Raw genomic sequence first — 24750 nt, forward strand, 5'->3', positions numbered from 1 at the left:
TTCAGTTAAAATTTCAAAGGGAAAGTCTTGGGTCCAAGATGTAGCTCTGGAAGTAGATTGTTGAAAATTAAGTATAAGACTGTTATAGTTTAGTTAAACCTGCTCACAGGCCATGACCGCTGAATTTTCAGGAATACTGCAAGCTAGTTGGTGAACATAACCGTCCTTGAAACCAGAAGTACTGAGAATACTAACATCATGGAAATTGGCAAATGCTAAAAATCAAGGCATTTTTCTTTTGAAGAGATGATTTAATAGCACACCATTGATTGTAAAGCTTGGAGTCAGGAAGATTAAAGAAATTTTTTGGATAAAACATCCCTGTGGGTGTGGAAAACACCAGGGTAGATCAAGGGTTGGAAAGGAAGAAAACTCCATGAGTTGGGGTTCGATATCTCAACTTTAAAGAAAAGTCTTTAGAAAATTTATTGAGTTATCTTAAAATACAATGAATTATTAGTAAAATTGATATTTATCTAGTTCATTTTTTCTAACATATATATCCTCTTTGACCCAGCCAGTGTTGGGTAAAAATAAATAAGCAAATGCTAATAAATATTTCTTTGCCATTACATATGTTCTTCTATTTGTCCACTTGTTCATTTGATATGTATTCATGTGATACCTCATGTAAGGCACTACAGCAGGTAGTGAAGGGACTGAAAGATAAAAGGTAACTTCTAATCTCTGAAATTAATGGGATAGTCGCTAACCATATGTAGTGATAACCATAAGTCACTTCCAAAATATGATTGTGTCAAAGGAGGTTATATTAACAAATTTGCTTTGAAATTTAAGAGGAACAAATGACTGATTCTTTTCAGGGGCTCATGAAAGTTTGACAGAAGGAACAGGGCTTTTAGGGATGAGTAGTATTTCCCAAGCTTCAGGAAGTAGTAGGATAACTACTTAGGTCTGGAAAGACATTTGAGTAACATCAAGAGTAAAGATACAAAATAAATTCAAAGTGTGTGGAAGGTAGCCTGCCTACTGAGTAGGGCAAATAGAATAAAAAATGGTAGTAGAAGAAGAAGCTGTACAACTGGGTTGATAATAGATTGTTGAGGGCCTCTTAAACTTACTGAGATATTTGGACATTATTCTTGAAGCTTAGGGTGTAATCTGATAGAACTTTGATTTAGAAAGTTAACCTGTAGAAGAGATGTTGTAGAGGGGAGAGAGAGAATGTGTATCAGAGTTCAGGTGTAGTAATAGAAACCATCCTAGAAGTTTTAAGTAGAAAGGGATTTGGCAGAGGGGATTGGGTGCTTATAATATCATAGGAAGGCCTGGCCGAAGATTCTTCTATAATAACCCTCAAAATATCATAGTGAAACTGATTTGCAAGAGAAGTTGTGAGCTTACTTACAGTCAGGAAGGTGAGGAATCAGAAGGTGGCTTCTGTTAATGCAGCTATCTTTTTGAAACCACAAACCTAGTGACCAGAGACTGGGAACTGCATGTCTCTAGGACTTGACTTAGCAGCAGAAGTAAACCAAGAAGCAGGAAGTGGGCCTCCATCTCCTCCTGTCTACTTTACAAATGTAGAGTGCACATGCGTCTAGAAGGCAGAAACTAACATAATTGCATACACTTGCAAAGGAGTTTGGCAAATATGGTGCTGAGTTTTCCAGTCTCAGAACTCCAGAAAGCCACTCTGAGGAGAGAAGAATGATTAAACCAGCTCCGGTATTGAATACAGGAGGACTACATAGAAATTAGTGATAGGGCTGATGCGCGCAAAGGTGGATCTAAGCTTTGTGCTGCCTAAACCTTGTGTAATTTGATGAAACTCTTTTTCAGAAGAATACACATTGTCAATAGAAAAGTAATATTCATTTCTAATAAAAAATGAATCCCAATGAATTTCAAGTTATTATAGTGGGATACCACAAACATTACAAATTCCAGAAAAACAACATGATATTTTCATTAACTTCCCGATACATCTCTTTAAAAGTTTTTCTAGAGTTTTTGAGGGCAAATTCTTTGATCACTTCTTCATATAGTGAAAATTCTGCAATATAATTTTTTTATTGAAAAAAGATAATGCAGTCTTTACAAGAGTTGATCAAACTTTTTTTTTGAGTTGATCAAATGTTTTTATTTGATGTTTTAGGAAAGTTTCTATTAACTTCAAGATTTATTGATAATGCGACACACATTTTATTGACTTCCATTAAGTTTGGGAAAACATTTATTATATTTCTTTTGTATGTGATATCCAAGCAAAAATTGTGCCTGAGAGAGTTAAACAGTCAATGAAAACAATCTGAGGCTATCTATTGCCCTAGCGGGAGAGGCTAGGGCTCCCTCTAAACTTAGCTATACTAAAACAAAAGATAGAGTTTTTAAGAGCTGGAATAAGCTGGAGAAAAAAATACCTGAAGCTATTGAGGGGAAATTTGATCAGTGGCATATGTCCAGCTCATTAACTTATTCTTGGGTGTGCAAGTGTCTTTTTCTGTGATGAGACTGTTTGTGTTTACTACTTGGTACCCACCAAAATTAGTCTCCTACCCTCCCCACAGAGGCTGGGAGTTACAGATACTATCCCTTAGCTAGAGGCTTTTAAAAAGATTTACATTTCACACGTTTTGCATGGAGCACTGGGTGTTGTGCAAAAAGAATGAATACTGTTACGCTGAAAAAATTAATAAAAAGGGAAAAAAAATGTAGATCCTCAAAAAAAAAAAAAAGATTTACATTTCAAAGGAGCAGAGAAAGAATTTACAATTGTAAGTTTTTTAAAGAGAATGCTCTAAAAAAGAGAGGGAGGGAGAGAGAGAGAGAGATCAGGGCCTAGAGTCAGGAAGAAACCTGTCTAAAATTTAGTCAGACAGGGAGATGTTGGGGTTCTCTAGGTCCGTGAAGAGCACTGTCTCAGGGCTTTCCCAGTGCCTATGAAGTGACTCCTTAAATACTCTTTGAATCGATCACATTTATTTGTCTGTAACTGATGCCATCATGTCGTGACATTTTATAATTTTATTGTATCTGTTGATAGCAGTATTAATCTCGAATCAGTAAGAAATGTAAGCCTATTTTCCATATGTTCCCATGATTAACTAAATTATCAAAAAATATCAAAATAGGCTATGTATAATTTCTACTTGAAATGTTTTGTTCTTCTTAACGAATTACTGCTTTTGATATGATCTGGAAAAAAAAAGTTCTTCCAATTAGCTGGTCCACGTCAGAATACTTCTTATCCTATTTTTTCCAAAGTTTACGGAAACCTGAGATCATGGGAACACCTAGCTAGGGATCTTCTCAGGGAAGCTGAAGTCAGTGAGGACCCCCAACACTGAAGCAGCATCAGTTTCAAGTGAAATCCACCCCTCCTTCTGGACTGAGATACTGAGAAAAAAAGAAATGAAAGAGAGAAGCTGAGGTTGATACAGAGGTGTTTACACACCTTCCTTATGAAGATTTTCCCTTCTCCAGTTCCCAGGATCCCAGGGCAACATGTTGACATTTCGTGTTGATTTGAATGCATTTGTGGGGTAACAATACCTTCCCCCCTACTCAAATCCCTCCTGTCCTCTTGGGCCAAAATCAGCCCACCAGCTGGTTTCATATGGAGATAAGAATAACTTCCACATTTTAAAGGGTTAAAAAAATATCAAAAGAAGACTATCATTTTACAACACATGAGAATTACGTGAAGTTCAAATTTCACTGTCTAAAAAACAAAACTTTGTGGGAGACCAACCGTGCCCCTTAGTTTCTATATGGTCTCTGGGAGCTACTATGCTACCGTGGCAGAGTTTAATAGTTGCGACTGGCAACAAAGCTGAAAACATTTACTACCTGGCTCTTTCCAGACAGTTTTTTGACCCCTGGCCTAGAGTTATTTTTATTTTTATTTTTTAAAAGATTTTAAAATTCATTTTATTTATTTGAAAGCAAGAGACAGAGGTAGAGAGCACAGGCAGGGAGAAGCAGACTGCCCCCTGAGCAGGGCACCCGATGTGGGACTTGATCTCAGGATCCCAGGATCATGACATGGGCCAAAGGCACATGCTTAACCGAGTGAGCCACCCAGGCATCCCTAAAGTTACTCTTATCACCTAATGAATCATAAGTTTTTGATAACGGATAGCAGTGTTTTGATTAATGTGGTCACTACCAAATCCCAGGCCTGTGTAGACCTTCCTGGGCAGGAAGAGCAGGGCGACAGGACGGTTTTAGATGTTGTGGGCATGCTCCTCCGGAGAATCACTTCTTAATCACCCAGTCTTTCGTCATTCCTCCAGTCACACCATGCAGGAAATAGGCCTCCTCAGTTCTTGCAAAGGCAATCTCTACTTAAATGGAAAAATGATAAATAAAATTAAATTTCAAGCTGTCCTGCTGTTTAAAGAATCTCTATGAGAATTCAATCAGTGGCATACTTTTAATTTCCCATCATCTGATATTGTCTGGAATTTAGAGACAACAAGCCTGGCAGTTTTCTCCCCATTTCTGTGTTCCTTGAATGTAAAATTTCCAGCTGGGCACGGAAGACTTGGGTAAGACGTCCACACGTGTGATCTGTATCAGTCACCGTTCTGTTCGGCTGCATGAAACAAACTGAATTAAACAGACTTAATAAGATTTTTTTTCCCCATGTAACCGAAGTCCAAAGGTAGTAAGGAATTCAGGGCTAGTGTAGCTGCTCAGGATTGTCATTTTTTGGAAGGGTGGGCAGACAGGGCTAAGGGGAGAAGAGAGGGCTCTCAGCTTCCTGCTCCACTAGGTGTAATCTCTTGTTTAGCTTTTCATCTGGCGGTCCCACAACTGTTTTGCCTTCTTGTGTCTAGTCTGAGTTTCATGTGGGGGAAGGAAAGAAACCCACGGCAGATGGAGAAAAGCCCGATAAAGAATTATATAGCAGACACCAATATGATAGTGTTTGCCAAACTCTTCTAGAATCCTTTAAAATAATAATTCATTGGCAATATGCTAGCTGAGTCTATCCTGTTTAATAAACTCTATGTATATATATATCTCATTAGCCAAAATCCTACTGCATGGCCATTGCTAGAGGAAAAGAGGTCTGGGAAGGTAGGCATTTCATAATGGACACATATGACTCATAAGGTCATGAGGTTCTCTTAGTAAGGAAGAATGAAAAAATGGATATTAAGCAGACAACCAGAACAGTCAGTCCCAGTGGAAGTAAGAGGCCCAATGAGTTGGGCATCAGCACGGATGACTACAGTCATGTCACCTGTCCTGATGATTTGTACCACCCGCGGAGGTCAGATAAAGCATCCCAAGGCATGACATGAACACGTTAACTTTTATAATCATTGAATGATTAACTTTGCTGTGGCCTAAACTGGTGATGGTTAGGGCTCTTCCATGTTTCTATTTTGACTGAGAGCTACTAATCCAGGTGGTTGTGGGATGGGGGTTAATAAAAAGGACAGTATAGTTCACTTCTTCCCCTGGAAAGGTATGATGAAGAGTAGGAAAGAAATACCTAAGACCTTCGACTCATCTGTATGTTTCATGGAGAGTTTTACTGGAGAGTCTTCTCTGCCTAACAAGGTGGCAAGCAAGTTGAAGGCAAGGTTCATTACTTAGACTCCTTCATTGCCTCCACAAGGGATTAACACAGAGGAGGTATCAAGCTTTATTGCCTGATAGATAAACCTGATTAAGGCAGTTATTCAGAAAATTGGAGTTTCAACTTAAGAATAATTCATCAACTCGTGATAATATTCAGCTCACTTCATCAAAATCGGTGACTTCAAGGGAAGACTTACAACCCCATAAATCCACCTCATACGTGAAAGTATTAGGAAAGTTTCTACTTCTTCCAAAGTGCAATTTGTTATTTACAGAATAGTAATGTAGGCTGAGGCATTTAATGTTACTTACTTAAGCTCCCAATTTTTTTTTTTCATTTTTGATTAGATATCTAAGACTCAGAATGGGGGATTGTCTATCCTATAAAGTTTGTGTGATTTTGATGTTTTTACCTTATCTAACTTATTTGCTTTATTTAATCAGCAGAACTTCATCCGTATAAGCAGACTCCCTATTCTTATCTTCACATCCTATGATGAGGTCAGTTCAACTGCCTCAGAGGGAAGCGTCATTTTTTTGGCTTGATATTTTGTGCTTTTTTAAAAAAACACTAAATCATAAACATACTTTAAAGGTGATCGATACTTTCAGATTATGAAGTCTGTACTTGTCACCAAAAGGAAAATGCTTTTTGAAGTTGTTCTTGATGAGAACAATAGCTATCTCACTTCAATAGTTAGGAGAAACTTAAAAAACAATCATTTCTTTCTGGAGTGGTGTGTGGGGATAGGAAGTGTGTTTTTCTTGCTGACTCATAGTGTTGTGAATTAGTACAGTGGCAATTCAGTGATCTGGACTCTTTCTGAAGTGCACAACTTTCTGGATACTTTCTTATTCATCACAGGCCCTGTGGCTTACTGGCAAGAGCCTGGATTTGGTGTGAAAGGTCTGCATTTGAAGCATTGTTATGTCACATACCCGCGCTATCAACTTAGATAATCATTGACATCTTTGAACCCTCCTTTCTGTGGAAGGAGGACAATAACTCAAAGAGTTGTTGTGAGGACTGCGTTTAGAATGACCCTTTATTTCCATTCTCCTCTTTTGTGTTTGCTTTGTACAGAGGGAAAAATTCATAAAACTACTGGACCAATTGCATAACTCTTTAAGGATTGACCTGTCAAAGTATAGGGTACGTACAAAATTATCTGCCCGAAGGTAAAATGTCATGTTTGGCTGAGATGCTTTCTTGTCGTACTATGAAAAAGCATGCACTGTGTAGTGGGAAAGTAAAAATACTGGTGTTGGGATCTCAGGTTCTGTCACACTGGACAGCTAAGCCCTTAAGTAGGAAATCTGGTGTCTCGTGTTCAGGGACCTTGCCCCACATAAGCCTACAATAGTTAACATGTGTATGTAATTTTACTTTTATAATTATTATATTAGCTATCAGATTGAGGGGCAGCTAATCCACGAGGTAGACATGTGGCAGAGTCCACATCCTAAAAGCTCACCCCTCGTTAATGAAGATATCCTGCTACAATTCCCCCAGCTTTTAAGATGCCTCTTGGACTCATTGCTTGATTTACTCCTCCTAGATCAGTACAATGTGCTCTTTTGAGCACAGAGACAGAGAACCAGAGTTCTTGTCAACTCTTCTACGTTTCACCTCCAGGTGAAATACACACAAATACACACACACAAAACATATTCATGTATGTGTGTGTAAATATACATATGATGTTATAAAAAAAACTTAGTTACAAAACATTTAGTTATCAATTTTATTTACAGAAAAAAACTGTAGTAATAACTGTTGTATTCTTTATTTAATAATGTATTTCAAACATAATTCCATATCTGCACAATGTAGACCTTCTGCATTCATGTTTTAGTTCATGATGAATGGGTATCTTAATTGCATATTTCTGGAAATTATAAAATTACATTTTGTCAAATTCACCCTTCCTGTTGGAACGGGGGCTAACACTAGTAGAAGACAACTTCTATGCAGGCAATCAAAAAGGTATTTGGGGGGGCGCCTGGGTGGCTCAGTGGGTTAAAGCCTCTGCCTTCGGCTCGGGTCATGATCCCAGGGTCCTGGGATCGAGCCCCACATCAGTCTCTCTGCTCAGCAGGGAGCCTGCTTCCTCCTCTCTCTGCCTGCCTCTCTGCCTACTTGTGATTTCTGTCTGTCAAATAAAATAAATAAAATCTTAAAAAAAAAAAAAAGGTATTTGGGGGCCAAAAGGGCCTGGAGGCCACCTCATTTGTCACCATTTGGACACTGTAACGCAGTGTGAGTTCATGAATATCTAAAAATTACCTGTGGTTTTTCTGATTGTTATTTATTATTTATTTTTTTTATTTATTTTTGAAAGTTTTTTTTGTTTTGTTTTGTTTTGTTTTAATTTGAGAGAGAGAGAATGAGAGAGAGAAAGAGCATGAGAGTGAGGGAGAAGGTCGCAGGAAGCCTGATGAGGGACTCAATCCCGGGACTCTAGGATCATGACCTGAGCCAAAGGCAGTCGCTTAACCAACTGAGTCACCCAGGCGCCCTCTGATCGCTCTTTAAAAAGCCAGTCTGAAAGCATGTTAAAATGAGAAATTTCTCAGTGTGAAAATTGTTCTTCAGATCAAACATTTTCATAATTATACCTTCCCTCTACATCAAAGCTCTGAACATTTTAATTTTTATATCACATCTCCACCAAATCACATTAATCAACTTGTTGAAACCCGTAGTACTTCCAGGAAAGACACTGCCATGTGGTCTGATTTTTCTTTTAGCTTTTAAAAGTTTCTTTGTGACTCAAGGTAAATGCAGCACATGTAAAATTCCCAAGGTATTTTTGGAAAAAATTGCCTGTCTTCAGAAAACTATAAAAAAATGTTTCCAACTACATGCTGTCCCCTCCACTTCTAGTAGCAAAACTATTATGTGAATATAAAACTATGATATGAACAAGATTAATGATAACACTGCATGAATGATACTATTTTGTATATTTTTATCGCACTGTGGAAATAAATAGAAGGATGTGGCTTTCTAAGACTAAGAAGAGTATTTCCAAATTGTTTACTCTTTATATTTTATGATAGAATATTTTCAGAATAATATAGGAATATTTTTATAATTTTTACACAATTCGCTTCCCATTTCTTCCCCAGAAAGTTGGTTTTCGTTTATTTTCCCATCACAAGCTCTTAAGGCTGATGATTTACCCATTTTCTATTTCTTAATGAACCAGGAAAACTTTCCTGCCAGCAATGCTGAACGGCTGCAAGACCTGAAATCAACTGTTGACCTGCTGACAAGTATCACCTTTTTTAGGATGAAGGTACCTTATTTTATTTGTCGCTATCTGGTGTGGCATACCCCATTCATTGCCCATTGAAGTCTGGTTTTTGTGCATCTCTTGGTCATGACCGTTCAACCCCAGCGATTATGCTGTGATGACTTTCCAGTGCTGTGAATCCTCTGGTTTAAGGTGTGTGGGAAAGGGATTATCCTAAATACCTAAATATTCTGATACATTTGGCTCAAATGTAGTTTTAAATTAAATCCGTCTTAAAGAAAGATGGCACTCACTAAAAAAAAAAAAAATCCCTGCGAATGCTAAATGGAAATGAGTTGACTTCTTATTTTACTTTTCACTCAGATGTCTTGCTGACTTTTTCATTCCAAGAGAGTAGCTGATTCTTTTACGTTTGCCTCAGTTGTGGCAACTCTTGTTTTCAGTCCTGGAAATGTCTACATAGGAATAGATTTGATTGCTTAAATCATTAGTATAACTCTCGTCTACCAAACTATGCAGACATTTCTTTTTAGATCCATCTCCTCTGCTTTAACAGCAAATGCTTTGCAATCATAATTTGGCAAGCAGGACAATTGATGGAAAGTGTTTCCTAAAACTACTTGTCAGGCTAGGCGCTAAAAAAGTTTTGCTCTTTTATGATGTTTATTCAGAAAACTTCTGTACAGAAAAAACCAAAAGAACAGTTTTCAGCTGTCCATGATTGTTTTCACTGGAAGCACTAAAAATGGTACTGTATAATAGGAGAGACAGAAAACAAAACCATACTCTAGCAGCAGTCACTTAGATTTGTTAAAGTTCAGATAAAATTCATTTGGCTTAAAATCACAGTTAAACTGGGTGACTGGGATAACTAGAATTTATATCCATTCTGACCTCCTGGCAGCAGCTGCCAGAACAGTGAGTAGAGAATGATGGTAAGCCTCCAACCAGGCTCAGAGGGAAGTGTTACTTTATTGGCAGGTGGTGCCCGCCATCAACACTGTGGCTTGGGGAAATAGGAGTGAGGGTAGCGGGAGCCTAACGTGTGCTACACACCGGCCATTCCTCAGTCACCAGCCTTGTGTTTGGAAACAAAGTCTCGAACTGACAGCACCCTCCTCTACCATCGTCACCACCAGCTGAGGACCTTGCTTCCTATTTCCCTGCAAAAGAACAGGAGCAAAGTCTGGAGAACTTCCTCAAGCTCAGACCACATGCTCCTCCCACCCACCCCATCTCTCTACACACCTGCATCCGTGTGCATCTACTCTTCCTTCTTTTTTTATGACTATTGATTAGCTGTCTGTTCTCCTAGGAAAGGCCATCTCTTCCACCTGTGCAATCGATTTCATCCCCTCTCGAGCTCTGAAGCCTTGGTGTGTCAGTCCTCCCCACTCTCTTCAGTGATTGACTCCACTTCCTTCTCCAGCTGCTTTACCTTAATTCCTCTTTTCCTGTAATACCCAAACTCCTCAAAATCACCCTCTTTGTTGGCTTCCCAGTTTCTAATCTTCTAATCTTCCAGTATCTTTTGATACTTCCAGTATCTTTTGAGTGAATTTCGACCTCCCATTTTCCTCTCTCATTAGAGACAGTAAAATTCCTTCCCGTTGTACGGATCTATGAGTTCTGGTGGGGGTGTATAACCTCCGCTCCAGTCAATGTATAAAACAGTCCCATAGTCCTCTGGAATTCCCTCAGGCTGCCCGTTTACACTCAACCCCTCATCCCAGGCCATCTATTGTCTCCCTATAGTTCTGCCTTTTCCAAAACATCATGTAAATAAAATTCTCTGCTACACAGCATGACACACTGGCTTTTCATCCATCTTGTTGAGTGTAGCAGCTGTTTATTCCTTTTGATTGCTGAGTAGAAATCCTTGGTTACGTATACACTACAGGCATTTGAGTTGTTCCTAGTTTGGGTTATAAATAAGACTGTTAAAAATATTTATGTACAGGGACGCCTGGGTGGCTCAGTGGGTTAGGCCTCTGCCTTCGGCTCAGGTCATGATCTCAGGGTCCTGGGATCGAGCCCCGCATCGGGCTCTCTGCTCGTTGGGGAGTCTGCTTCCTCCTCTCTCTCTGCCTGCCTCTCTGCCTACTTGTGATCTCTCTCTCTCTGTCAAATAAATAAAATCTTAAAAAAAAAATTATGTACATGTTACTAGTGTAAACAGAAGCTTTCGCTTGCATTGAAGCAAGGTTCCTGGGTCATCTCATAAATGTATGATTAACTTTATGAGAAATGACAAATTGTTTTTTCAGAGCATTTGTACAGTTTTGCATTCCTAGCAGCAGTGCATGGGAATTCTAGTTGCTCTACATCTTCTGGTGAAGGTCTTGGTATTTTCTGTGGTTGTGATTACTATTACTATTTTTTAGCCATTCTGATAGTGAAGCTGTATCTTACTGTCTTAATTTTATTTCTCTATTAATAATGTTGATCATTTCTTGGGCTGGTTTGCCATCTGAATTTCATTTATGAACAGTCTGTTGAATAGTTTGCTCATTTCTATTAGTGTTTTGTTTGGGTTTCTTTGGTTTGTTTCTGTTTGTTTTGGTTTTGAGTATTAAGAGTTCTTTGGGGTCCCCAGCTGGCTCAGTTGGAAAAGCATGCCACTCTTGATCTCTGGTGTCATGAGTTCAATCCCCATGTTTAGAGATTACGAAAAATAATTTTTAAAAAAACTTCAAAAAAAGAGTCCTTTATATAGTCTGGATACAAGACTTTTTTAGGTATTTTATTTGCTAGAATTGTCTTCCTGCCTGCTTTGTCTTTTCATTCTCTAACAGCACCTTTTGTACAGCAAAAAAGTGTTTGATTTTGATGAAGTTTACTTTGTCAATTTTTTGATTTACAGGTAGTGCACCTGGCTAAATTAAATCAAGAGATTTCACTATGTGTCTCCTAAAAGTTTTATTTTACCCTGTATGTTTAGTCTTGTGTTTTGAGAGTTTTTTTTTTTTCCTTAAATGTGATACAAGGTACGGTGTCCTTTTTTTGCATACCACATGTTCAATCATTCTAACACCATTTATTTAAAGTATTATCCTTTATGCATTGATTGCCTTTGCATCATTATAAAAAATTGTCCGTTTTGTTTGAGTCTATTTCTGGACTCTATACTGTTCAGTTGTCTATACTTTCACCTTTACCATATTGTCATGATTACTGTAGCCTAATAGCAAGTCTTAAAGTCAGATACTGTGAGTCCTACACATTTTTTCTTCTTTTTCAGAATGCTTCGTTGGTATTAGTTCTTGTTGGGATGTTGTTTGGGATTGGATTAAATCTATAGATTAATATGGAGAGAACTGAAATTTTAACAGTATTAAATCTTCAAAATCACCCTTATTTTTGAACTCACTCCAATCAGACTCCTACTCCACCATTTCACCAAAAATTATCTTGTCAAAATTACTAAGGACCATTGTCAAATCTAGTGGTCAGTTATTGATCCTTATCCTACAATGTTCAGTATCAATATATGTCATCAATCTTTCCTCCAGGAAACCCTTTCTTCCCTAGATTTTTCTTCTTGCTTAGTTTTCCTCCTATCTCATTGGCTGCTTTTTCCCAGTTTCCACTGCTTTGTTCTTTCTCATTTGCCCAATGGCTAGATTATCCACGATTTTTTTTTTTCTTAGGCTTCTCTTTTATATACATACTCATCTGGTCCTGTTTCTTTAAATTCTTTAAGCTAATAATTTCTAAATTTGTATCTCCAGCCCCAGACATCTCCATGAGTCTAGACTAATATACCCAAATTTCTACTTGAAGTCTACTGTGCATAACAACCTGTTCATTCTTAACTTGTCTGAAACCGAGTTCCTGATTTCCTGTGCATGACTTTGCCCATCTGAGTTGAGCCGCCTCCATTGTCCGAAACCATGAGGTCCCAACGGCTTTCTTTCTCACACCAATCATCCAGTCTGTCAGCAGATCCTGTTAGTTCTTCCTTCCCAAAATAACCAGAACATGATTTATTCTAAACATGATTTCCCCTAGCTTAACACCATAGTGCAAGCACTATATTGACTGAATTATTCTGCTGTCCTCATTACTGGTCTCTCTACTTTTTCCATAGCCCAACTTAGGCAGCCTAAGGGAACCTTTTAAAAGATAGTTCAGTTAGGTCATTTTGCTCTTCTGCTGAAATGTCAAATTGCTTCCCACCTTACTCAAATCTAAGGTTTGTAAAAATGGTCTAGATACAGATGTTCCTCCTAGTCCCATCCTTTTACTTCTCTGAACTCACCTAATATTGTATCCTCTGTTTTAATTCTATTCCACTGAAACACTTTCTATCCCCTCTTCTCTGCTTTATTTTTCTTTTCAGTGTGCATCATATATTTTCTTGATTAATTTTGTTATCTACTAGAATTTAGCTCCTTGAGGAAAGGGATTTTTATTTCTTTTGTTTCATTGCAACACAACCATTGTCACGCATACAGTAGGTGATAAATAATTATTGAATTATTGCAAATTATAGGTGGATGAGTAGTGTGATTAGTTGCTCTAAGAGTATCTAGCTGAATATTTACAACTGTGATCATTTTCACTGAATTGTATCAGGAAGTTAAAGTAAATATTTACACATTTAAAACATTGCTAAGACCACATTTTTCCTGAACATAGAAAAATCAACTAAAAACAGTTATTGAGGTTAAGTTGTTTATACTGGATTGCAATCTTCTATTTTTGAACTTAAAGAAAAAATTTGTCTGTCAGGTTCTGGAGTTGCAAAGCCCCCCAAAGGCCAGCATGGTGGTGAAGGACTGTGTTAGAGCATGCCTGGATTCTACGTACAAATATATTTTTGACAATTGCCATGAACTCTATTCTCAGCTAATAGACCCGGTAAGAAAAGATACATGTTTCCTTTCTGTTTCTAATGTATGTTTCTGTAAGTGTAGAATGACACTAAATGGGAAAATATGTTCAATTAATTTCACATTAAGTGTGGGTTTTGAGAAGTCCCAATATCTTTTCTTCACATATGAACATCATTTTCATTTACATGAAATAATTCACTGTTTAAAAAATAACTTTATGGGGGCACCTGGGTGGCTCAGTGGGTTAAGCCTCTGCCTTCAGCTCGGGTCATGATCTCAGGGTCCTGGGATCGAGCCCCACATCGGGCTCTCTGCTCAGCAGGGAGCCTGCTTCCTCCTCTCTCTCTGCCTGCCTCTCTGCTTACTCGTGATCTCTCTCTGTCAAATAAATAAATCTTTAAAAAAAAAAATAACTTTATGTAGTAGAGGTAGACACTGGTTTTCTTTTTGTTTTGTTTTTCAGTTTTTTAGATGAGGAATCAGTTTCAGAACAATTAAGTGATTTGCTTAGGGTCACACAGTGGTTAAGTGGCAGATTTAGGACTAGAATTTAGGACTCCAGCTCGACTCTTATGTTCTTCCCCTAAGTCATAACTGCTTTACTTATCATATTACCCCATAAAAGTGACAAATGTGGAAATATTTATATAATGGATGTTAAAATCATCATAAATGTAAATTTATTATTAAAGAATATTTCAAAAATACACAAGAAAATAAAGCAAGCCAAACTTACATATGATTGCCACCAATATCACCAAATGTTAGCATTTAGTAATATTTGCTCTGTTTTTGTTGTCTGAAGGCAATAAATGTTACACACAAAGCAACCTTCCCCTTTGTGCCTTTTCCAAATGGAATTTTCCTCCCCTCTCTTCCTTCGGAGATAAATACTCATATTAGTCCATTTGAACATATTTTCACAATATGCACAATAAACACCTCAGTTTTATTTTCTGTGAATTGCCTATTAATCCTCTGCTGATTTTTTCTGTGGGTTTGTCTTTTATTTATTAAGTTGTAAACAAATTCTAAAATAGATTCTGAATACAAATCCTTTGTTGGTTATGTGATTTCATAAACATTACTTCCCTCTTTATATGTGATACGTTGTTTACGACATTCAAGTTTTCTAATACACATTATGATTTTATGCATTTCTATCATGTCAAACACTTCTAGTGTTTGGGGATGGCTTCTTAATATGTATTTATTGCCTATCCACTTTCCTGAAGAAAGCAGTCACTCCATTTGATATTGAAAACTTCACAATTGCCTCTGGAACTTCTTGGTTACTTAAGGTGGGGCTGAATCTAGATAGTACACAGTGGATGAAAGCAAGTGAGTGTCTTTTAAGCTAGGTTTCAAGCTGGGTATTAAAACTTTCTGACTAACTAAGCTTAGTAGGAGAAAAAACTTAAATGGAGTTTATCATTTCATAAGAAAGCAATGTATAACCACATAATCGTTCATAGCTTTAGCTTATTATTCCTGCTAGATGTGCTATAGTTTAGAAACTTAGTTCTCTTGGATTTCTAATGATCAAATTGTCTCTCAACTGTGCTTTTCCATTGGGTGATTTTACTAATGGCTTCCTTTGTCCATTGTCTACAAACTTCCTCCCGTAAGGCTCTTCAGTTCTTTTACATTTTCAACCTCATTGTCTTTATTTTTTATTATTTTTTTATTTTTTAAAGATTTTATTTATTTAAGAGAGAGGGTGAGAGAAAGAGCATGAGAGGAGGGAGGATAAGAGGAAGAAGCAGACACCCCACTGAGTGGGGCGTCCTGTGTGGGGTGTCCTGTGTGGGACTCCATCCTGGGACTCCAGGATCATGACCTGAGCCGGAGGCAGTTGCTTAACCAACTGAGCCACCCAGGCATCCTCTCTGTCTTTATTTTAACTAAAAGTTAAAATTGAAACTTACTGTTATAGCAGGTATGTTATTGATACGTAACACCGTAATCAATCTTACCAAATGTTGTTGGCCTCAATTTCTTACTCCTTATAACTCCAAATCCACTGTCCCCTCTTATGAGCTCTAAAATCTGTTATTTTCATGAATTGGCCATCCTGTTTTATATCCATGCATTTATTTGTCATGTACACCTCAATGTTTCCCCATTCTCTGCCTTCATCAAATTCAATTTAAATATGACCTGCTGTTCTACTAATTCGCACCCAGTGGATGAACCGAATCACTAACGTGGTGTACCTTATTTACTGTCTTTCTACTCTCCTCCTCCTACTAATTAATAAACAGCATGAAGAGTTTTATTTTTATAAAAGATATATAAATATGGGCAGGTCCCAGAAAGCAAACATGTCCCTAACAGAAAGCAAATAAGGTGTCACATCAAAATGAATCAAGTTTAGCTTAATATTTGCCGACTTGGCTTTAAAAACAAAGACATTTATGTAGTTTGCCAACCAGTTAGTTTTCTTCTTAGGTAGAGAGATCTATACAGATTGTACAAGAAATCCTGTGAGTATGGGAAAATGGAGTATTTGGAGCTAAACTTTCCATCTAAGAAAAAGACCTTTCCATAAATAACATTATCATTTGAAATTCTAAAGGAAGCATCTATTGGATCTGAATAATTTAGGAAACTAATTCTCTCTAGAGCCCTTCTGAAACCATCTTTAAAAAGTTTTAATGATAAAGGTTCATCTCCCCTCAGTGGACTGCAGTGTTCTTCTCTTGGGAGTGCAAGACATTTATTCCTCACACCACATATCTAAATTGTGCTGTAATTCCGATGACTTTATCTTCAAACGAAATACCTTATCTTCATAATACTTCCAGAATCTGACCGCTTTTCACCAGCTCCATGCTTCCATCCTTATCTGAGCCACCACCATTGCTCACTTGGATTACTCCATAGTTTCTTAATAGAGATCAGTGCTTGCACCCTACCATTCTATGTCTATTCTCAGTAGAGCAGCAAGAATGATCCTTTAAAAAGTAAGTCGGATCATATCCCTCTGTTGCACAGAATGTTCTAAAGTCCCTTCCTTTCAATCAAATTCAGAGTCCTCACGATTGCCTATAACATGCAGAATCTGGCCCATATTACACCTTCCACTCCATTAACTCTGTTACTCTGTCCTTTGTGTATATCATCGTGGAAATGGAGAGTTAAGTAAGAGTTTACCCACAGGAATAGTGTTAGACCCCTCGATATTTATGTGAATGCCTGGATCATAGTAAGTGCTCAAGAAAGCCTTTGTTGAATGAGTTGAATAAATGAACAAACAATAATTCTTCTCACACAATACAATAACAATTTATAGGTATATTTGGTCTATCATGAGAGATAGTCTATCATAAGAGAAATGAGTGCTCTATTCTATAGTAGACACTCAAGTGCTTGCCTAAAGCCTCTTGAGCTGTGCTGGGTCATGCTGCAGGGTCCTGGAAGATGAAATATGGGAGAAATGAATGAATACCACATCCAGTTTCAGTGCTTGAAAAGATCCCATAATATCCTGCAGCCCTTTCTCCTCTGCTGCAGTAACCTCGAAGTACACACACTCTAGATGGTATAGCTACCAGGTGGAAGAGGGCTCTCCAGCCTTGGATATTTAAGAAATAATCCATTATTGCACTGGCTCATTGAGATTTGTAGATTTATTTGTTACCACAGCACAACTAAGCTTATTTTGCCTAATAGACCTTCAAATCGGTTTCTAACCTGCTACCCAAACTCTACTTAAAATATATCCAGGTTTTTGTGACTCGCCTATCTTTAACTCTATAATCCCATTCGCTTATGGGATTAAATTCAGTTTGCCATTATCCTCTCCTTATTTCAGCCTCCGTTTCATCATGCATTCTATGATTCAAAGCACTAACTCCTTGATGCCTTCATCTGCGTTGTCTTTACTTGCCTGGATTTGTTTCACTTTCCCCAACCTCCTTCATGGCTAACTAGCTCATCTGCCTGTTTCTTCAGAAAGTTTTTAGGGCCTTTCCTAGCTAAATTAGGTGTTCCTGCTCTCTGGTCTCATAATACCCTGACATGTTCTCACCAGGGCACTTATCGTGCTGAATTGAGTAGGCACAAAATAGTATAATAGCTGCTTATCCTGTCTTCTCCACTAAGCTGTGAGTTTCATCTTTGTAGCCCCAGTGTTCAATGCTGTGCCTGACAAAGAGTAGGGTTGATAAAATAATAAATTAATAAAAAACAAAATTTGTAAAAAGAGCATTATGTTAGCAATTTAGAGTCTCTTTCAATGACTCCACTTCAAAATCTGTGATCAAGAACATGGTCTCTGATGTCAGAACCCTTGAGTTCAGATCCTGGCTTTCCTGATTATTATTTTTGTAGCCTTGGATGCACTACTGAGTCTCTTCATGTCCTAGTTTCTTCGTCAAGATGTATTTTTAATATTCATGTTACTTCTCTTTTATCTGAGTTCTCTTTAGATGAAGTAATGCCGGAAACTAAAAAACCAAGAATTTCAGAGTTGTTAGACACAGTATAATTCTGATTATTTAAATGTGGAAGCATACTTTCTCCAAAGGGGTTTTTGAAGAATCATGTAAAAGCAGTGCTTGGAATAAAAATGGAAAATAGGTTTAAGAGAAAAGTCAAAGTAGCTGCACACTCAAGGAACAGCCTTCACCTTGGCTGAGTCACCTAGCTCTGTTTGTCCTTGAGTTTAGCAGAACTAAGAACTCCAGTGTGGCCCTGTGGACATAGGTGATTGATCGCCTACATAAAGACACATGAGATAATCGATAAACTCACCCAATGTTCTTTAATATTAATATTTAATAATATTAATATTATTAATATTTATTTAATTAATAATGAGTTTAAGAATCCTCTCATAACTATATTAGTTTTTTGAGTGACTGTTTTTATAAATTACCTGTTTATATCTTGTGCCTATTTTTAAAAATAGAACTTTTCTTGGTTAATATTCTTGAGTTTCTTAGTCCTTTGTCAGCTTTCGACATTGCAAAGATTTTTCACAAACTGTGATCTCTATCTTTGCCATGGTGTACACTTAAGAGACATTCTCAATTTTAATATACTCAGGTGAATGTTTTTCTGTTTAAATTTGATGTTTGGAGTTTTAAAGAGTCTGTTCTACCCATCCTATAAATAGAGTGCCTCCTTATGTGGACTTCAATAAAATGGATGTTTTCTTGCTTGATGATATGATTATTAAGATCATTAAGTTAATTTCCCTTTCTATTCCATGCTCCTAAGGCAAACTTCAGATTACAGATTGTCTTTTTATTTTTTCATTTATGTTATTTTATTTCTTTTCCGTGTCCCAAATTCATTGTTTATGCACCACACCCAGTGCTCCATGCAATGCGTGCCCTCCACAGATTGTCTTTTTATATAGATGTTCTTCTAGGAAAGGATAGGCCAAAAATTCTCAAGTCTGAAAAAAACACTTGTCAAGTCTGATTGAACTATTTATATTTTATTTTAGAAAACTATCATCTGTTCCCTGCAGTGAGTTTACACTTACATTAGTGCCTGATATGTGATAGTGCTGAATGAACAGCCACCTGCTTGACTGCCTGCCTGCCTACCTCCCACCTACTACGTAGCTACCTATTTATGGAAAATCACATACAGATGGTCTCCAACTTAGGATGGTCCACCTTACGATTTCTTGACTTTACACTGAAGGGAAAGTGATAGGCATTCAGGAGAAACCATACTTGAAATTTTGAATTTTGATCTTTTTGTGAACTACTGGCATGTGGTATCATCCTTTCCCATGATGTTGGGTAGTGAGAGTAAGCCATAGCAACTTCACCCCCACGATCAAAAGGGTAAACATCTGATTCAGCTGTTCTGTACCCACATACCCATTCTGTTTTTCACTTCCAGGACATTATTCGATACATTTCTTGAGATCTTCAATTCTTTATTATAAGATAGTCTTTGTGTTAGATGCTCTAGACTCACTGGAGGCTAATATAAGTATTTTGAGTGTATTTAAGATAGGCTACACTAAGATGAGATGTACGGCTGGTTGGGTTTATCAAGTGCATTTTTGACTTACAGCATTTTCAATTTATGATGGGTTCATTGGGACATAATCCTACTATAAATTGATGAGAAAAAGTGTGTGTGTGTGTGTATATATATATATATATATACATGTATATATATACACACATATACATATATACGTGTATATATATACACACATATATATATGCCTAGAGTTTCGTTTCCCTCCCAAATCAAATTACCCTGCCTCTTGCTTCTCAGGCAATCTCTGTTACGAATTTGATATTAGCTTTCTGATTCATTTTCTGTACAATTAATATACATGTCTATTATCTATCTGTGGTACCATCTATATCTCAACCAGTCTCTCATGTACTACGTTCTATGAATATGCAGAGCAATTGTATAGTAACACGTGCTAACTTCAGAGCCAGATTGCCTAAATGTTATTTGGTAGGAATTCTGCAGTTTTTAAAGTTAAGTATTACTTTCTGAGAATTATCTATGCTGATATGTTTAGGAACAGTTTCTTGGGGTTTTTTTGTTTGTTCAGGTTTTTTGGGTTTTTGTTTTTCGTTTTTTTTTTTACAGCTACCTATCATATAAATGTATCACAACGTACATATCAATTTTAACATTGCACTTTTACAAATAATACACAATGAATATTTCTGTGGTAGAAACTATGTTTGCAACTTCCAGTCTGTGGTCTTAAAAATGGCAGCAGGTCCTTCTTTCCTCTTCTTTCCCAGTTTTTCTAGAAATAATGTAAATCTCATTGTAAGCCATTTAGTACCATGTGATCAAAAGCATGCCCTTTTTCTCCCACATGTGTTAAAATGCCCTTTTACTTGTCTAACTCCCATAGTACATGCTGAGTTTAACGAGAACAAAACTCTCTTATTTAGTATTGAATTTATAGCACATAACACTGTGTATCATATGGAGTAACGGAAATCAGCAAATACGTATTTAATGGAAATTCCATACAAAAACATCTGTTTGTATGTATGTAGCATGTGATAAGTATCCTGCTGTTTGTTTAAAACTTGAACAAGTTATCTTCTGAAAAGATCTTGGGACAGAAAATACCCTCCAAGAATATTTTAAACTGGCAACTTACATGAACTTTAAGGTATCAAATTTTGAAAAGTCTAACCTTGAGCCACAGGTGTGTACTTCTCCAATTAGTTTAGCCAAAGCAGTTGCTTTAGTTATCTAGTTTTGTTCCTTTGCTTTTGTTTTTGTTCTAGCTAATTCTAAATAACTCGGTAATAAAAGGAAAGTTAAAAATAAGATATGATTTTGAAAATTACAGATTCTTTACAAATTCAATTCTTTAACTTTTGAGATATTATTTAAATAGTGATTATTAAGGTACTGGCTAGAAAGTATCCCTGACTTAAGCTTTTTGATGATGATGATTATGGTGATTATTATTATTATTATTATTTTAAAGCAATGGGCTTTCTTTTGCAATCAGTAACATTAGTTTAGGGAATGGTGTTCATTCTGCACATAAAGTAACTTTTTGCTACCTCACGAGATTATTGTATTAGCACTGAATCTAAGTAAATACAGACATATTTAAAATTTAATTCTCTTTTAAAGTTTGTTGTAAAATGTGTAGGAAAAAGCTTATGAATATGAAATTTCTTCTTAAATACCAGCTTCATAAGTGATACATAAGTTCTTATAAAAAATTGCTCAAAATGAGAGGTGTATTGACTAATGTATTGATGAAGAAGAAGCTTGAAAATTCAAAGCCTAAGACATTATTAGCCCTTTGTTTTCATCAATGTGTATTTCAGTTTTTCTAACAAAGTAAAATTAAAAGTCACAAATGAAATCTTTTGAAAACAAAAATAAAAATTCTAAAATAACCAAAGAGTATATTGTATCAGTGAAACTAGGAAAGTCTTGATTCTAAAAATGGATTATGACAATGAATGCAAAGAAAGTAATAAATCCATAGTGTTTCATAAACACTGATGAAACATTTTCAAAATAAACTATCAAATGACATATTTAAAATATAAGTGAACCAAGAATTTTATACCAGAAATGCAAGGATGGTTCAACATTAGAAAAATCAATAAATATTTATATTCATAGATATTATAATTCACTTTAGTACTTAACTAAAAGAAAGATATATATTTATTCAACATAAGTATAAAAAATATGTTGAAATTTGATGCCTCCTTATGATTAAAAAAGAAACTCAGAAAACTAGGATGGAACATAATTTTTTTTTTAATTTGGTTAAAGTTACATTAAAAAATATTTATGGCTAACATTTAAAGTTAAACAGATGAAGTTTAAGAAATATAATTCAGAAATATAATTTCAGAAATATAATTATCCTATTAATACTGTTATATAATGTAATATTTGAAGAAATAGAATAAGTATTAGAAAGGGAAAGAAAAAAACTTTTATAATTTATATGATGATATGACTATATACATACAAAAACTAACAGAATCTACCTGAGCTAATGGTTCATATCAGAACAAATCTCATTAAACAAGTACAAAACCAGGAATTTTTTACACCAGAAATTGTGCACATATTATTAGGGAAAGGAACAATAGTTTAGTATAGAGTGTTAAGAAAATTATATGGAACCCCATCATATGGAGATAAGGGAAAAAAAGAGCTGGATTCTTGCCTAACACTATATACAGTGTAAATTCAAAAGAATGAAAGAGGTGAGTATAAGTAGTAAAATTAATGGTAGTATAGGAGAATACCTTTCTAGTGCAGGATAAGAAAGACTTCATAAAACTCCAAAGCACAAATTGTAGGTCTGTATGTATGTACGTGTATATGTATGTATAATTAACATACAGTCCTATATTAGTTTCAGGTATACAACATTCAATTCAACAATTCAGTATATTATTCAGTGCTCAGAACAGTAAGTGTACTCACCATCTACCACCATAAAATATTATTACAATATTATTGACTATATTCCCCATGCTATGCTTTCTTTTCTGTGACTTATTTTATAACTGGAAATTTATACTTCTTAATATATATAATATGTTAATATATATTAAGAAGTATATATTAATATATTTATTATATATTTATATATAATTTAAATATAATTACATAATAATTATATATAATTTATATATATTTATAATATATATAAAATAATAGCCTTTATTTTGCCTATCCCCCCACCCACCTCCCCTCTGGCAACAACCATTTTGTTCTGTGCATTTAAGTCTTTCTGTTGGCTTTGTTTTGTTTAGATATGACATATAAATAAAATCATATGGTATTTGTCTTTCTCTCTCTGACTATACTTAACCTAATGTCCTCTAGGAACATCCATGTCAAAAATGACAAGACATCATTCATTTTTCGTGATTATTCCACCAAATATATGTACTGCATCATCTTTATCTATTCTTTTATCAGTGGATGTTTGTATTGCTTTCATATCTTATCTATTGTAAGTAAATCTACAATAAACACAGGAGTACATATTTCTTTTCAAAGTAGTGTTTTTAATTTGCAGGGCATAAATATGCAATAGTGGAATTACTGATCATTTTGATTTTTTGAGGAACCCCCATACTGTTTTCCACAGTGGTTGCCCCAATTTCTATTCCTACAAAGACAAACCAAGTTCACAGGGGTTCCCTTTTCTTCACAGCCTCATCAACACTTGTTATTTCTTGTCTTTTTGATGTTAACCATTGTCACTAGTGTACGGTGGTATCTCATTGTGCTTTTGATTTGCATTTCTCTGATGATCAGTGATGTCATGTGTCTGTTAGCCATCTGTATATCTTCTTTGGAAAAATGACTACTTAGATCCTTGCCCATTTTTTAATTAGATTTTTATGTTCTTTAAGTGTTAGGTTTATAAGCTCCTCATGTATTTTGGATATTAACCCCTTATCAGATATGTCATTTGCAAATATCTTCTCCCATTCAGTTTGTTAACTTTTTGTTTTGTAGATGGTTTCCTTCATTGTAAAAAAGCTTTTTATTTTGGTGCTAGTTTATTTTTTGCTTTTGTTTCCCTTGCCTCAGGAGACATATCCATAAATATGTTGTTGAGGCTGATGTTCACGAGATTACTGTCAATGTTTTATTTGAGGAGTTTTATGTTTTCAAGTCTCACATGTAGGTCTTTAATTCATTTTGATTTTATTTTCTTAACAGTCTAAGAAAGTGGTCCAATTTCATTCTTTTGCATGTAATTGTCTGGTTTTTCCATCACCATTTACTGAAGAGACTGTCTTTTCCCTATTTTGAATTCTTTCCTCCTTTTTCATAAATTGACCATAAATGTGTGTTTATTTTGGGGCTCTCTATCCAGTTCCATTGATCTATGTGTCTGTGTGCCAAGACTATATTATGTTGATTACTATAGCTTTTTTGCATATCCTAAACTCTGGAATTGTGATACTTCCAGCTTTATTCTTTTTTCTTAAGATCCTTTACTATTTCAGGTCTCTTGTGGTTCTATACAAATTTTGATATTATTTGTTCTAGTTCTGTGAAAAATGCTATTGTTATTTAGATAGGGTTTGCATTAAATTTAAAGATTGCTTTGAGTATGGACATTTTAACAATATGAACGTGGAATATCTTTAAATATGTGTCATCTTCAATTTCTCTCACTGTCTTATACTTTATAGAGTATAGGTCTTTCACCTCCATGGTTATATTTATCCCTAGTGTTTTATTTTGGGGGGACAATTATAAATGAGATTGTTCTCTTAATTTCTATTTTTGCTACTTTATTATTAGTGTATAGAAACCATCCGATTTCTGTATATTGGTTGTGTATCCTGAAACTTTACTGAATTCATTTACCATTTCTTATAGTTTTTTGGTGGAGTCTCTAGGGCTTTCTTTATACAGTATCATGTCATCTGAAAATAATGAAAATTTTTTCTTCGCTATCAATTTTGATGCCTTTTATTTATTTTTCTTGTCTGATTGCTGCAGCTAGGACTTCCAGTACTGTGTTGAATAAAAGTGGTAAGAGTGAACATGTTTGTCTTATTCCTGATTTTAGAGGAAAAGCTTTCATTTTTTCACTATGGAGTATGATATTGGCTCTGGGT

The 24750-nt window shown here is 35.8% G+C and overlaps 1 protein-coding gene across 3 annotated transcripts in view; it reads left to right on the forward strand.

Annotated features, from left to right (window-relative positions):
* UNC13C (unc-13 homolog C) overlaps positions 1 to 24750 on the forward strand; it is a 629711-nt gene that overhangs the window by 357658 nt on the left and 247303 nt on the right. For 2 of the 3 annotated variants that reach the window (XM_046009970.1, XM_046009971.1), the window contains exons 17-19: positions 6644 to 6712; positions 8772 to 8861; positions 13554 to 13682. In XM_046009970.1, the coding sequence (XP_045865926.1) occupies positions 6644 to 6712; positions 8772 to 8861; positions 13554 to 13682 (288 nt within the window). The remainder of the gene's footprint in view (positions 1 to 6643; positions 6713 to 8771; positions 8862 to 13553; positions 13683 to 24750) is intronic. The other variant, XM_046009972.1, reaches the window with a different exon arrangement.

The sequence above is a fragment of the Meles meles genome, chromosome 6, assembly GCF_922984935.1.
Source record: "Meles meles chromosome 6, mMelMel3.1 paternal haplotype, whole genome shotgun sequence".
In the NCBI taxonomy this organism is placed as follows: domain Eukaryota; kingdom Metazoa; phylum Chordata; class Mammalia; order Carnivora; family Mustelidae; genus Meles; species Meles meles.